Source organism: Mugil cephalus, chromosome 7 (assembly GCF_022458985.1).
Source record: "Mugil cephalus isolate CIBA_MC_2020 chromosome 7, CIBA_Mcephalus_1.1, whole genome shotgun sequence".
Taxonomy (NCBI): Eukaryota; Metazoa; Chordata; class Actinopteri; order Mugiliformes; family Mugilidae; genus Mugil; species Mugil cephalus.
Window position 1 is genome coordinate 13,741,846 of NC_061776.1, and position 15,293 is coordinate 13,757,138.

The 15,293-nt window shown below is 43.1% G+C and overlaps 1 protein-coding gene across 3 annotated transcripts in view; it reads right to left on the reverse strand.

Annotated features, from left to right (window-relative positions):
• Positions 1–15,293, reverse strand: part of agap3 (ArfGAP with GTPase domain, ankyrin repeat and PH domain 3) — a 114,713-nt gene that overhangs the window by 33,369 nt on the left and 66,051 nt on the right. For all 3 annotated transcript variants that reach the window (XM_047588850.1, XM_047588851.1, XM_047588849.1), the window contains exons 9-11: positions 11,339–11,422; positions 7,119–7,223; positions 5,154–5,325 (exon numbers count right to left, since the gene is read on the reverse strand). In XM_047588850.1, the coding sequence (XP_047444806.1) occupies positions 5,154–5,325; positions 7,119–7,223; positions 11,339–11,422 (361 nt within the window). The remainder of the gene's footprint in view (positions 1–5,153; positions 5,326–7,118; positions 7,224–11,338; positions 11,423–15,293) is intronic.

The window sequence follows — 15,293 nt, forward strand, 5'->3', positions numbered from 1 at the left end:
TACATCGCTGCAGTGCTGCTGCCACCTTATTTGTGCACATTTCTCTGTCAAGCAACTCCGCACCCCCACACACACACACACACCCCAAACGCTTCTCCCTCCGCCTCTGCCTCTAATTAGCCCTTAATTAACAAGATACACTCTGAACGCTAATTATCTCGCCTCATCCCTCTGACTGCCACATCGATCTCCGCTGGCGTCAGCAGGCGTCCTCTCCCTAACTTCCAATCAGGCGAGCCACGGACGCCTGGCTCTCTTTACTAATTCATGGGCTAGGCTGCGCCGCGTGGGGTCCTTCCCCTCCTGTTCGCGAGCAGTTGTCGCAAAGCTCCCTAACTACTCTGAAAAACTCATCGGTGCGCTTCCAGTCACGTGAGCGGAACCGAGTCGACTGTCGAAGCCGGGGAAAACGCGTCAGCCTGAACGGCGCTCCTTCGTGTGGCGCAATAATGTTTCCAATAAATAAATAAGAAAATTAAAAAAATAAGATAAGATCACTTACAAATAAAGGTTTATGATCATTTTCACAATGTTTACACTATAAAAAATGACTCGCAAAGCTACACTGTAAAAAACAATTCGGATTTAATGAGGCAAACAGACGCCGCGTCGGCACTAACAGGTTAAAACGTCAAACTTTCTGTTTTGAAAAACGGCTAATTTCCCTGATTTCCTCCACGACGCTTTCCTCAGTCTTACAGGTACCACACATCAAGGCCTTTTATTCAATAATTAGAGAGAATACCAGTTTCTGATTGAGGTGACAATAACAGAAAATGTAGTGTGTGGCTCGTGTGTAAAGTAAACTAAGCGGCACGGGTGCTTGTTAGGATAATATGTCCTACTCATTATCTAGAGTAATAAGTGTATCAAATTCACATAATCATGTCTAATTAGTATCAGTAATTATCTTGTTGGGCCCAGGAATATTAATCTTCAGGTCCCAGAGGGGAGGGAGCTGAATCGCAGCAAGAATGGGAGAGAGAGCGAGGGAATCACGCTGAGGAGCACTGACTAAATTAGCATGCTGAAATCAGAGCAGAGGAGGGGGAGGAGGCGGAGGAATGGGGAGGGGGGGTGGTGGGGAGGCTTGGAGAGGGGGAATTGAAAAGAAAATGCGAAACTTTTCTTTTGGAAAAAGTGATGGATGAATGACACATAAAATAAGCTCACGACTTCTAGAGACATAAAATGTCTCATCATTACCGGATTTAAAAAAAAAAAAAAAAAAAATGGGTCTTCATTTCCAGAGAAAACATTAACAACATTACACAGAGAGATGTTTAATCACGTTGCCGTTTAAACGTACAATAATCGCTGAACGCGGAGCCTTTTTAAGCCGTTAAAGACTTAAACATTTTAATTCACAAAGTTTAACTCTCTGACGTGTTCAAAAAAAAAAGGGGGAAGAGAAGAGAGGGAAAAAAACATATTAGATAACTGCAAGGCAACTTCGATTGATATTTAAAATTCAACAATCATGTCTAATTGTCAAATTGGATGCTAATGCTTAATGAATTATACATGGCTGTATCCATTAGTCCCCAGAGACCACTCCTGCATAAAGGGGAGGATAATGTAATTACAGTGGAGAAATAATCAGCTTGTGGCATTAAAAGAGCACACAGCTCCAGCCAGGCCCCGATTTAACTGTGGCAACTGCTGCAAAGTCCAAAGGATCGGACTTTAATAGTGGACTGGTAAGTTCAGCGATGCAGTGTTTTCAGTGTTGATCATTTATTATTCAAACAATGCATTTTCAGAATATTAAAAAGAAAAAAAAAGGTTTAATTCTGACGATTGCTTAAAATTTTGCGAATGAGACAGAATTTAATTACCATTCGCTGCTGACGAATGTATGAAAAATCACTAGTTTAGTATAAAACCGACTGAAATCTAAGGCTACTTTTACTTTGCATCCAACATCTAATCAACCGCGTCACGTTACAACAATAAAAGTCGTAATAATAATCATCTAAACATTTTACGCCGTCGCATGCATATTTCAGTTTTCTGATGCTTGTGTGAGTTATATTTCAACTAGCAACTGAGCATTTTTACATCATTACTACTTTTGCTCACCTTAAATTCCAAAAATGCTTTTATTTCATCGGGATATTATCTCAGGCGACGTTAGCGCTAGGCAAATTAATGAACTCTTTAAAGTACAAAGCCCCACCACGGACCGTATTGTCATGTGTATAAAGAGACAACAAAAGCCATATAGTGGCGTACTGCAGGCTATACAGGGCCGGGGTGTTAAGTAGAGGCGATGGATTAGCGGGGAGCAGCGCAGCCTTTCCTCTCATTTCTCTTTAGGCCGGGGCCGTCAGTGGGCTGATGAGCCGTGACGAGGCCTGACCCCTCCGTGGAGTTGTTGCCATTATGTACAAGTAGTGAGATAATGAAGCATTCATGCTAATGTGGGCCGGGCAACACATCATCTGAGGGCTGTGTAATCCACCGCCGCCGCCATCATCACGACGGACGCCGCCCCCCCTCCCACCCCAACACAACCGCCTCCACTTGTAATGCTGCGTCCGCCAGTCGCATCACAAGTCACTCAAACGTTTTAACACTGTAGTTTTGCAAACTAGATCCTCAATGTTTAGGCAGTGTCTCTAGTCAAACAATATTCAATTATATATAATTATTAGTATTTAAAAACTGTGTAAAATCTATTCTAAAGGACCCGTTTGGTTGATAAAAGGCTTCCTTAGCTTATAAGCTAAGAAAACTGAGCATCCATAGCAGCGACAACGGACCTGACAATGATATTGGTTTGTATTGGTTCAACATGATCTGAACACAAACTGTGCTGCAGACTCAGGAGAGAACAAAACGCTTTACTGAAATCTTCCTTATGTAGAGAAACGTCTCCCTCCCTCTCCCTGCAGGATTGATTAAAAGTGACTGGGCCCATTAATACTTTGATACAATGTATCTGTCGCCGGTGACACGGCAGGACGCACGTTAACGGGGAGGATCATATTTAAAACGGTTCCGCTCAGCACCCAGCGAAGGAATTAAACCTGGCCGCTCGGCAGAGACTCGCGGGGCGCATGCGTCCTCACATTCACTCTCCGTCTTCTCAAACCCTCTCTTCATCTTCCCATCTCCCCCATCCTCTCCGCCCCTCCTTCCCTCCATCGCCATCCCTCTTCTCTCCCAGTGATTATAAAGGTCTTTAGATCTAAGGAATGAATGAATTACCAAAGGCAAAGACAAGGCTTGTGATTTGGACGCCGTGAATGAAAAATTACCCCTTTGTTCCCTTCATCAATTGCATGTCTAATGAAATCAAAATCCCGATCGCATAATCAGAAGAGGGTCCTCCACCCGGAGAGAGACCTGATGTGATTTGTAACCTTTCTTTTCCTAAGTGGAGATTAAGGCAAATCTTCCTCACATTGTTCCCTGATGCAGAAATGGATGGCAACGGAAAATCTTGGGAATCTGTCATCAAGGAGTCTTTTTCCGAGAAAACGAGCGCCATGAGAAAACAACAGTGTTAAAGGAAGTGGGGAGAAAAAGAGGGAACCGGGAAAGAAAACAAAAACTCAGTTGGCGCCGTTTTCACAAAACTCTGGCCTGTTTTTAACAGTTTGTGGGACGACACAACCTTGATCCAACGTCCTGCGCTCTCTAAACTCCTGACTGACCTACATAGCAGAGGAAGCACCTTCGCCACGTTTAACAACAACCTGCCTGGACCGTCCTGACGCTCCCCGCTGACCCGTCTCCGGTGCCGAACCCACTCTATCTGGAGCCTGAGTGATGGAAACACTGTGCCCATTTCACAGCTGATGAAGGACCCCGCCTCCCTCCGGGGATCGCTTTGCTAATTAGTATTAATTACTCTTAATCCTAACCCCTAAATCCAATCACTGGCTTCCCCTCTATGCGCCTGCCAGACTCTGTGCAGCCTCTCGAGGCTCAGCTCGCGGGGAGATGAGCACTATTTTTAAACCTGAAGGTGGAGAAATCCTGGCTGTGATGGTCAGGACCAAACTGTTTTCTTTTTTTTTTTTTTGGTTGGATGAAAAATATCTAGGTCAGCGACACAGCGACTGAACATACCAGGATGAACAAACAAGCACGTGTGAAACATGTTCAAAAACGACTTCAAATTCCCTCTAGAAACCCAGAGAATTAATAGATTTGTCATAGACGTTCATTAAGTCGTCACTGTGTATAAAAGGAGGCAGCTAATTTGCATGAATCAAACATACACAATGTAGATAATTAACCTGTTGGGAGCCATTTTTATGATTAATCAGAGGACAGTGTGGAATTAGCACAGCAATGAGAGACTCATTTGCATTTTATGTACATTACCTGTGATTACTGTATGTCTTTTACACTTAGCTTCCGCGTCCACACGTTTTAAATAAGTGATCATAATCATTATGTTGTGCTAACTAACATTTAGCAAACAGTACGCTACCCAACTTTTTGACACTTTTTTTTCCCCATCAGTCGATTTTTTAATTGTTTGGTTTGGAAAACAGATAATGACTTTGACATTATGAAAGCCTAATCTTCAAATTAATTTAAACATCCTAAACCAGGCCTTTTCCAGGCCAAACTGATATGAGATTAGTAGGAACCCCCTATCTACTATATGTGTTCTATATTAAACTCGGCCTAGTGCTTTTTATAAATATACATTATTATTATCATTTTGAATTCGATATTAAACAATCTGTTATCCCTTTACTAAAATATGTTGGACTAATGTTAATTTAAAGAAATTTAAATTTGTGGAGGAAAATGAAAAAATATATAAAAAATTTCTAATCAACCAAAGATTTAATGACCACTCTATAGTGCCTCCACGGACCCCCTAGGGGTCGCGGACCCCCTGTTGAAGACCTATATCCTGAACCCTAACATTAGTGTGATACAAAAATCAGAAATACAGAAAATCAATCAATGTGAAAAAACAAAACTTGAAGCTACTAATCAATCTGTGTTGGGTACTACAAGTAACCAAATATATATATATGTATATATATATATACATATGTAGATATGTAGATATATAGATATTTGATTAAAAGATTATTTTTTTAAATAAAACTTCTAAAGAAAGTACGGAAGTACTATAGCCATAAATTTGGTAGACTGTAGACTTTTAATGGGGTGCAGACCTGTGTTCCCTATGCCCAGCTGCAAGGTGCTGCGGTCCTTGGTCAGACCATTGGTTTTGGGACTCGCAGTTGGTGCAACGGTGGCAACTGCTCTGGGCGGCCGCTTCCCGGGCACCTTGACGGTCGTCCTCAGCAAGTCGATCTCTTTCCCATGCACGTTCTGCATGTAGTCCTGCGGAAAGTTAAGAAAAAATAAATAAATAAATAAATAAATAAGAGCAGCGAGCAGTCTGCACTCGACACAAGCAGGAGTCCAAATATTACCAAATAATTCAGGCACTTGATTATACACAGTGGACCAACAAGAATCCAGGAATTATGGAGGAAAAACAAATTAAAAGACGATTCAATTTCCATCCCCATTAGTCACAACCCATCTCGGACCTTCCACTAAGCTTGTGTGATAGTGGAAAAATGATTGTAAAGCCATTATGCATCACCTGTGCCCACGCCGTCGCTCCAAATAGCGAGATGTTAGGCTTAATGAATGCAAACTGTCTCATTCCCTTTCAATTTGGCCATTTGATTTGGTTTAGAGCGACTACCGCCCAAATGTGGCAAGCCAAGGTGAAAATCATTGGGCTCAGCAGAAAAAGACCCAGATAGGGGCGAGCTCGGCCTTTGCCGTCCCCCCACCGGCTCCTCTGCTTTATTACCGTGTCATAAAGCACTCATTTCTTTCCCAAGCCTCCTCGCTAATTACCCAGTGAGCGCTCTCATTTCATTTTATTGCTGGAATTAACAGCCAGATCGAAGCGTGCAAAGCTATTAAGATGTGTGATTAAGCCACATTCAATTAGTTTCTACAAACAATTTAATTGATGTAGCAGATAGAATTAACAGAAGGTGATTGTGTGGATGGCTTGGCTGACTGCGAAATTAAAGGTTCCCCTCTTCCACTCTGGCGCTGCTTCCCTCCCTCCCTTATCTCTCCTTTCCTCAATCTCTCTCTTCCCCCATTGTTTTTTTCCCCCCCGTTCTTACTCCTGCTCCGCTTCATTGCTCAAACTGAGCTTGAGCTGTTACCCCGCTAATGTTACTGTCTGCCTTATTTCACCTCCTTCTGTAAGTCAACACGTTCATAGATTCATAGATTGGCCCCCGTGACCTGTAATAGCTGTAATGATCGGGAGATAGCCTCTTCAGTCAATTACATACATCACTGTAGCCCGCCACTGCTCTGCTAATAACTGCTTGTAAATTAAACCGCTAACACACTGTCAGCGCAACAAGGCCACGCGCAAGGTTCACGTCCAACTGTTGGGCCGTCTTTTTCAAAGTTTGAGCCGTCTTATTAGACCCGAGGCGCTGCCGATACCTCTGGTTTTACCTAGCCGCCGCACGCGCGTGTGCTAAACGCGGGGCGGGCGGAATCAGAGACTGACGGAGGGAGTCGGAGGGCAGAGACGGGCATATCTGAGCGTAGCGCCCGGCTCCCGAGCTGTCTGCTGCCAGCCAGCCGAGTGTTTAAGAGGTATTAGCGGCCCAGCGGGATCCTGACAAAGATGGATGTGGGAGGCTGGTCAGGCTCTGCTGCCATGCGGTGAGAACCATTATAAATACAAGCCAGCGTGGAGTCCGGGCGCGGCGGGCACGCAGCAGCACAGCCATGTCTCCATTAAGCCATCGCCGTGGATGCTCACCACAGGGTGGGCGGAGATGACCACTAGGACGCTCGGTTTTTTAACGCTGAGCTTAAAGTCTAATACGGCCATTATACACCGCAATAAGTCTCTGCAGAAATCAAGTGCGCTTGTAATCCAGTTCCACACAGCAAACGGTGGTAAATGTAATCGCATCAAGAGAATCGCACTCAGCGGTTGAAAAAGTCCTGCATTAAAACCTCCGGCAGCACCCTCGAGTACAAACAGTAGTGCAACAAGCCCATAAAAGCGATTGGAAAAGAAATGGGAAGAAGGGAAGAAGGGTGGAGGGGTGGGAGGGGTTGGGTGGTTCGAGACTCACATGTAAACTGGGGTGGTAAGTGAGGACGCCATTATCGCACAGTGTGACATATTTCTTTTTCCACTCCTTGTTGAGGGATTTGCCACTTCGCTTCAGAAGGATTCCCTGTAAGAGACAAGGCATCACGGTGAGCATATGTTCCTCTCGGAGCAGCATGTTGATGACATGAGCCATTATGGACGTTAAATACCATAAAACAGTGCTGTCGTTGTTGCTAAAGGTCTGTGGCGGCGGCGGTGACATGGAGAACATAAATCGAACACAATCACATGCGACAATTAGAACGGATTAAATCATGAAAACATTAATGCAACGAATCTTCCCTTTCCCTCCCAAAGTTGCGTTTCTGTCGTGACCATCTGAACCTCCCGAGTTCCTCAGGCACAGGGGCCTTTCAGAAAGAGAGACAATCCAATTTGCCAGACCTCCTCCTCGCATTCATACACATAACACGCTGAACTCTGGAAGACCCTTCAATCCGGGGATTAGAGAGTGTGATCTCCCCTCTTCAAAGCCCACTCGGCTCTTATTCTATTCTACTTTATCTTCTGGGGCCTTTTAGGGCCTCAGATGGTTTCCTTATCTGCTGAGTAAATCCACTGGTAAACAATGCAGTTCCTCTGCTGGAGGTGACCAAACGCTGCTGAGTGCAAGGGCCAGGAGGCTCTCTGGGGTTAAATAGTGAGGAGGGGCACGCTTAATTAGGGGATTAAGCCGGGGCAATGTTTGTGCTTTTACAGCCAGGCCCCTATGTGTGTATGTGTGTATGTGTGTGTGAGGCGACAACAAAAAAAAAAAAAAAAAAAAAAAAAAAAGGGGAGTGGGTCAGAGGGGTAGTGTTTTGCTAGTCAGGACCATCCTGCAGGCCTTAATCCTGATTAACACATCAGGAAGGGCTGACCCTCGGTGACCCGGGCACCAGGCTGTTTGCCGACAATCATCCTAATCCGAACCGATTCATCTGAGGGGGAGTTTTGGATGCATGCTGGGTGAGACTCAAGGGTACGGGCTTCACATCTCCTTGGTTAACCAGCCTGTTTGTAGCTGGTGTGAATCAAAGCCTCGAGTCGGCTCTTCATCATCTAAAACACTCATGATACAGATGTTATCCTAAAATGACTATTTCTGCAAATCGAAGCTAAAACTACGCATGACACGGACCAGCTTTACTGCGTTTCTGAAGGCTAATACTTTTTAAAGACTCGACCATTAGTTGCTCACTTAATAATAATAATAATAATAAAAAAAACATCACATGGCTGTCGTTTTTATTACAAAGACAGACATAAAAGTGGAAATCATGCAATTAAATGAATATTTAGACTGTTAATCTTTTGGAAAATATGAGTTGTCCATTATTTTGTGGGTGATTATACTCGGGCTCTGTGTCCTTTAATCGATGAGTCGCTGACTGCCCAGACTCTTGTCAATTTAGTCAATAGAAGAACTGTAAACAGTTTTCAAATGTCTCCCTAATCATACAGAGCAAATGATGCGGTCAAAGGGCCTCTGGCAACTTTATAATGCATGTTTTACAAGCAAATATGTTGCTCGTCTCGGAGCCGTGCTGGAGCATACACAGATCCATACGCGCCATCAGCGCGGAGCTTCATATTATTTATCAGAGCCGTGAAGCAGATCAATAAGTACGGCTCAGACAATCACGTGAAAATCTGCCTTTTCCCCTCGTTTTATAGACGCACGACATCCGTGAAGCATATCACTTTGGAAATAATTGGGAGGCGCGACGTGCCATTTGAGATCATTTGTCACAGCGGATCGGGCGGTGGGGTCTTCAGTGTGATAGTTTTAAAACAAAAGTAAAAAAAAAAAAAAAGGGGGGGGGGGGGGGCAACATGTGTCTATGCAGACGCACACAAACACGCGCACAAAGGAGGCGAGTGAGTGCGAGGTGAGCCTGCCTGTGCGCCATAAGGGAACGGGCCGATGGTCAGATGCGCTCTCTTGTGTCCGCACAATTGTCATATCTACACAGAGGAGACGGTGTCTTTCTCTCCTTTTGTAAGAGGAGCAGGAGAAAAGCTGCATCCTGCCACCGCGGCTGACTGATAGGCCGGCCCTTTGTGACACACCGGGGGGAGAAAAAAAAAGTGTGTGTGTATGTTGGGTGGGGTGGGGTGGGGGCAAGAATGCGACCACTGGTGAAGAGCTGCTGGCGACTCCTCAGCAGTGAGCGCATTGTTGTCCTCCACTGAGTATTTTTATAGATGGGGCAGGGATGTGGGGGGGGGGGGGTGATGTGTAATTTGGCCTGATGGGGGTGGAGGAGGTGGTGGTGGTGGTGGGGGGAGTGGTAATTAAGCTGCATTGATACTTTGATCTCCTTGATTGTGCATTTGACTGGCCTGGAGATCAGCTAGCTCCCCCTCCTCTTTCATCCCTCCCACCACATCTGAAACTGCCCCCTCTAAAAAAAAAAAAAAAAGAAAAAAAAAAAAACTTTAGATGTAGATAAAGAAAAGGGAGGGGGGTTATCTTGTCAAAAGTTGCCACGATACTCTAGGAAACAGTCCCTAGACTTTTGGAGGGAGCTCCCTATAATGTGTTGGATAAGAAGGGGGGATTCTGTTTAATTGGCAAAAATTAATAAAAAAAATAAATAAAACAACCTCCTTCTCACCTGCAGACTCACCGGCTTCTGCAGGGAATTTAGAGAGACCTCCAAAAAAAAACAAAAAAAAAAAAAAAATACTGGCATCAAACAGAAATGACATGTTTGCAGGGAGCGACCCCTTATAAAGTATTAAATTCCTGTGTTTTCGTTGAAACTATTGTTGGCTGTTTTAAAGACACGGTGAACTGAACTGAACCATAATTTCAACTTTTATCATCTTAATAAAATAGACAAAAAGTTTTTTTTTTTTTTTTTTTTGGGGGGTTGTTTTTCTTTTTGAATTTCTCAACAACACGGACCGTTTCATCTATTACCCGACCGCCCGCCATCATCACGCGCAGACAAGAGTCGTCTGTGACAGATACCGTGTCTGTTACAAATACAAAGAGATGTGTTCTGATTGAGCGAGGCGGCTCGGAAGCGTCACCCTGCCATTATTTCAGCTGGACCAAAAGCCTTGGCAATTTTCTTCCGAGGAGAATGAGCGACGTTTTCAAAAGAAGGACATTATCTTCTGTCATTTGCAGGTAAAGAGGATAATGCGAGGATGCTGACCCATTTTCAAAAGCCCTCGTATAATCATGAGTGATTACTAATCAATGTGTCAATTACTTCTCGTTGGGTTCCTTTAGAAACGTTCCCCACTAAGACGTTTAATTCGGTGTTCGCCACCTCTGTGTGCAACTGGTCAGTACTTAGTGCAATATTTAAGGGACATCATAAGGAAAATAATAATGGCACATTGTTTGGAAAAAAAAATAAAAAATACACACATATATATATATATATACATACAGACATACACACACAAAAAATTCTTGAATGAAAAAAATGAATATCAATTAAGCCTTTAGTTGTGTGTGTATGTTCAGACTATAACATAAACTCATCAACAACCAGGACATTAAAGCTAATGAGGATGTCTAATTGCATTTTTAGCTGATTACGGCTGCTTGACTCCATCACATGGATATGCACGGATGAAACTTTAATGCAAAAATACCACCTATGCACAATTACAAGCAATAATAATTATAACAACAAAATGTGCACTAAACTAAAATTAATATTTTATTATTGTAAACGTCTCCCAAATTGACTGACACATTAAAATGCATACGAATTGTGCTTTCTGTCGCTGTCATAACTTTATCTGTTCGTTTTAAAACAATTCAATTATATACAAAATTATGTTCATTTGCGTGATAGAAAACATAAAGAAAAGTAACGTGAACATGTTAATTTAAGCACTGTATTGGGTCACAAATATGCTAATCTATCAAAATCTCTTATAAGAATATATATTTTTATTTGATAAGTGAACATATCTCTATAGTAGTAGCGTGTGCACTTGTGGGAGTTGAGGCTTTTATTTAATTGCGCTATGCCGCCATCTAGTGGTCAGATTTAGACACAACTTTTCGAGAACTATTAAACTCAATGGTCTACACAACATATCTAATGAGATTAAACCTTTTTAACAATGAAAGTAAGGAAGAAAATAACATCTCTTGACATTAGAAATATTTATACTTACCCAGGGAATTATGGGGAATGTAGGAAAACGATGTGTAAAACTGCTTACCTGTTTGATAGGTATGGCCCTCCCACTGCCTATGCTGTCTGTTTTACTGTCAACGCTCTTTGCCTGCTCACTGGCTTTCCGTGACTGCAAGAAAACAAGAGAGTCAGTCAGAAACTGCAGCGGCACACCACAGATAAGGCAGGGTGGGATCGGTGCGAGGTGTGGGAGGGTTTGGGTGTAGTTGGGTTTGTTGAGGTGTGTGTGAGGGAGAGAGTGAGAGAGAGCGAGACTGCGGGTCAGAGGGGGAGGCTTGTGTTTGTGAGCGTTTCGTGGAGGAGGAAAAAACTCGGCGTTTGCAAAATAAAAGTCTCAAAAAAGAAGCTCCAAATTAACAGACAAGCAGACCAGCGCAACAAACAGCAGTAACACCGACGTGCAAGTTAAAAAGGAAAAGAAAATCAAAAAGGAGACCAAACCAAGACCACACTAGACACATCTCAACACAAAGGAGACCAAGGACGACCACACATTGAGTCATGACTCAGCCCTGAAACCCTTTTGTTTGGGCGGGAGGGGGGGTCCTTCCCTCTGTTTGAAACCCAGAGATCGGGCCCTTAGTGCACCTGCAGACCAACTGCTGCTCTACAAGGTGTAGGATCACCTGTGCCTTTCATAAGGTCACAGTGATAAGGGCTTTCGTAACACGATAAATACGTTAAGGTTATTATCAGGTTAGAGAGGAGAGAAGGGAAAATGGTTATTTTAAAAGAAGGCACAAGAAGCTTCCTCCAACGTCCAACCTGCGAAACCTGCCAGGACATAAAACCCATTCTGCAAACAGTTCAACCATCAAAAGACAAGGAATTTAACCTGCGTAGGGAAAAATGGTCAGACAGTGAAAAAAAAATTTACATTACAATAAATCATTTAATCATAACCTTCCCACCCCGACACAAATAAAGGGATGAGGTACAGGCAGGGACAGACATGAGTGTGTAATGGTCTCACTCAGAACATGAGAAATGTCCAGTCACCAATGGAGTAGAGGTAGAGTCTGAGTTCAAGTAAACCAACTCTGGTGTTTATATTTTTTCCAACATTTTATTTTTTTTTCCTTTAATGATGACTTGTTTAGCTTCTATACAGACACCATACAAAGCAAGTCACAAATTCACTTCAAAATATTCAACAGATTGAGCCAAACATTGCAGTTCCCACAAAATATAGGATGGACAATAAAGGCATTATTTCATATATTCCTTATATGTACGTACTTTTTATAGAGTACCATTGTAAATAAAATACAATACAAGATATACAGCAGTCTATAGTTTTTTTTTTTTTGTCAATCCGTTCATGATAGAAAAGCGATTATGCAAGAGTTCATAATCTCTGTTCCAAGCCTGAACTGAAAATAAATAAATGAATTTAAAAAAAAAGAAGAAGAAGAAGAAGAAGAAACAAAACGGAATGTGCGAAAAATAAATAAAATAAATAAAAGCAATTGTTAAGTTTAACTACATTCATACAAGTCGGTGCAACCCAGATTCATTTGTTGGCAAGTTTCAGTATATAATATCTCTCTGTAACACCTCAACACCCTGACGATCTACGCTAGTTTTTATGAAGGCCTTCATAAAATAACCCCATATCACTCTTATCTAAAATACCTCTATGATAATACAGTTATACCACATTTTCAGTTCCATTCAATACTTCAACGCGCCCTGGAAAATAAGAAGGCATCAAACAAAACAAAAGAATAAATAAATAAATAAATAAATAAACAGACGATTTGATGGTTAATCTAAAAGGAAGGGGAGGGGAAAAAAGGAAAGAAAAAGAAAAAACTTGGCACCTCTAGTCCTTGAGTCCTCATTTATGGCAAAAGGCAGTGTGATGTCATGTAAGGAAAGGTTGCGTCCTTTGGGTGGCTGGATAACAGTTCCAAGAGTGACTTGACTGTACAGCGTGTTTTTGTATGGCGTGTCTGAATGTGAGCGGAGGGTCGACGGGGGTTGGGGGGGCAGGGCGAAGGGGGTGGACGGGGCATTTCCAGAAGAGTCCCTACAGTCTGTCTCACGTCGTGATATTTGACAGTCTAGTCTGAGCGCTCTCTCAGACGCTCGAACGGACTCGACTTAAGGTTGGCGCAAAGTCCTACGGGTCTCCGCAAGTTCTATGCATTACCCTAAATGCGACAGAGCACTGAGGGTAAAGCAGCAACGGGCTGCGAGTCCTCAACCAATAACCTCCTCTCTATCAGGGTTGGCAAAGCAGGGGGACTCTTTTTTACGTTTAAAACCATCATGCTCTTCTAATTCGGAAGGAGTTGGAAAGCCCTTTTTGTTGAAGAAAGGTTGGAAACAGAAGCACAAATCTGCAAATATTAAAAAACAGTGTCAAATGGTTATTTTTTATTTTTATTTTTTTGTTGCTGTCGTTTTGTTTTGTATCAGACGTGACGATCCGATGGCAAATTAAGGGACTAAAGCTAATGAAATGGGGAACAGCGGATGGCCGACATGAATAAAACGAGCTGATGAGGATGAACGAGTGGGGTGGAATTAAGTATAAAAAAATGCCTTATTTTCATCTAGATTCCTAAACAGTGTGCTTTTCAACACAAAAAGGGACAGACAGCCTGAAGACGTCAGGACACCACAGACAGGTTACAAAACAGATCATTTAAGTTATTGACCATGGAAGCACTAGGAAAGAATAATGTGTACTGTGCTGACACCTAGTGGCCGACGACAGTTATGGTCAATACTGGCTTGAAATGATTGTGGTTGATGAAATTGGTGAAAAGACAGAGTGATAAGATCCTCTGGTGTAAAGCTTTCAGTTTTAATTACTTACTTTAATAAAACAAACAGCCAAGCTAGTGTAAGAAAACGTTTCTAATATAAGGGGCTTTTTTTTTTTTTAAATAAACTAGATCTGATGGTTTTAGAGCCAGATTTAATGCGGCTGAAAAAAATAAAATAAATAAAAACTCAATAATAATAATTTGTTTCACTCAATAAACTGCACGTTGCAAAGGATTTTTCTTAATTTTAAGAGTCCCAATGCCAGTGCCATGAACATTTGTAACGTCCGATACTTTTAACTCTGGACTGTGTCTTGCACTGAGAGTCTGATATTGTCAGAGTTTGTCTACTAGTGACATTAAGGCATAATTTCTTTCATTGCGTGTGTGTCTTGGAATCCCAAAAATCAACATGGACTACTTACAAGACTGTGGCTTGATAACATGAGTGGCAAACTGCGATCCTCTCAGTGACTAGCAGGACTATTACAGATCTCGTAACACAGAGGTCAATTTATTTTGTTGAAATGGCCAAAGCTCGGTATGGTGCGTCCTCGACATTGTTGCATTGATGATATATTTTCTCTTTCTGTTGTTTTGTAAAATGGCGATTAAAAAAAGGGGGGGAGGGGGGGCGGGCGGGTGCGGGGTTTGAACTGCAAGTCTTCCTCTCCTGAGCCCATCGCGCTCTTCAAGTGTCACTGAAGAAACGTCGCCCCCGTTAACTTTCCTCCTCTTCCTCCTTCTCTTCCTCCTCCTCCTCCTCCTTTCCTCCCACACCCTCCCACCTCCCACCCTCGGCTCGCCGCTCCTCAGAAGGTCATGAGCTGAAACTCCCGCTCGGCTTGCCACTCGGGCACCCACACTGGGTAGGTGGCGTGCTTCGGCATCTCCATGACGCGGACGGGGAGAGGATCGTGTCTCTGGTGGACATGGTTAGTCACTACCTAGCAGGGGGGGAAGGGAGACAACAAGGGGAGCTAGCACACAGCCTGTACTGCTCGGAGGCCACAGAGTCTGCGGCTCCCACAGCAGCTAGGGTAACAGGAGGAAGGCGGTAGGAGAAATTGAGGATGGGGAGGGATAGGGGGAAGGGAGTAGATAGGAAAGTTAGAGGAGGAGTTAGTTAGAAAAAGACAGGAGGAGGGATACAGGAGAAAGATGGGGAGAGGGGAGAGGCACCAGGGAGAAAAGGAGAGTAAT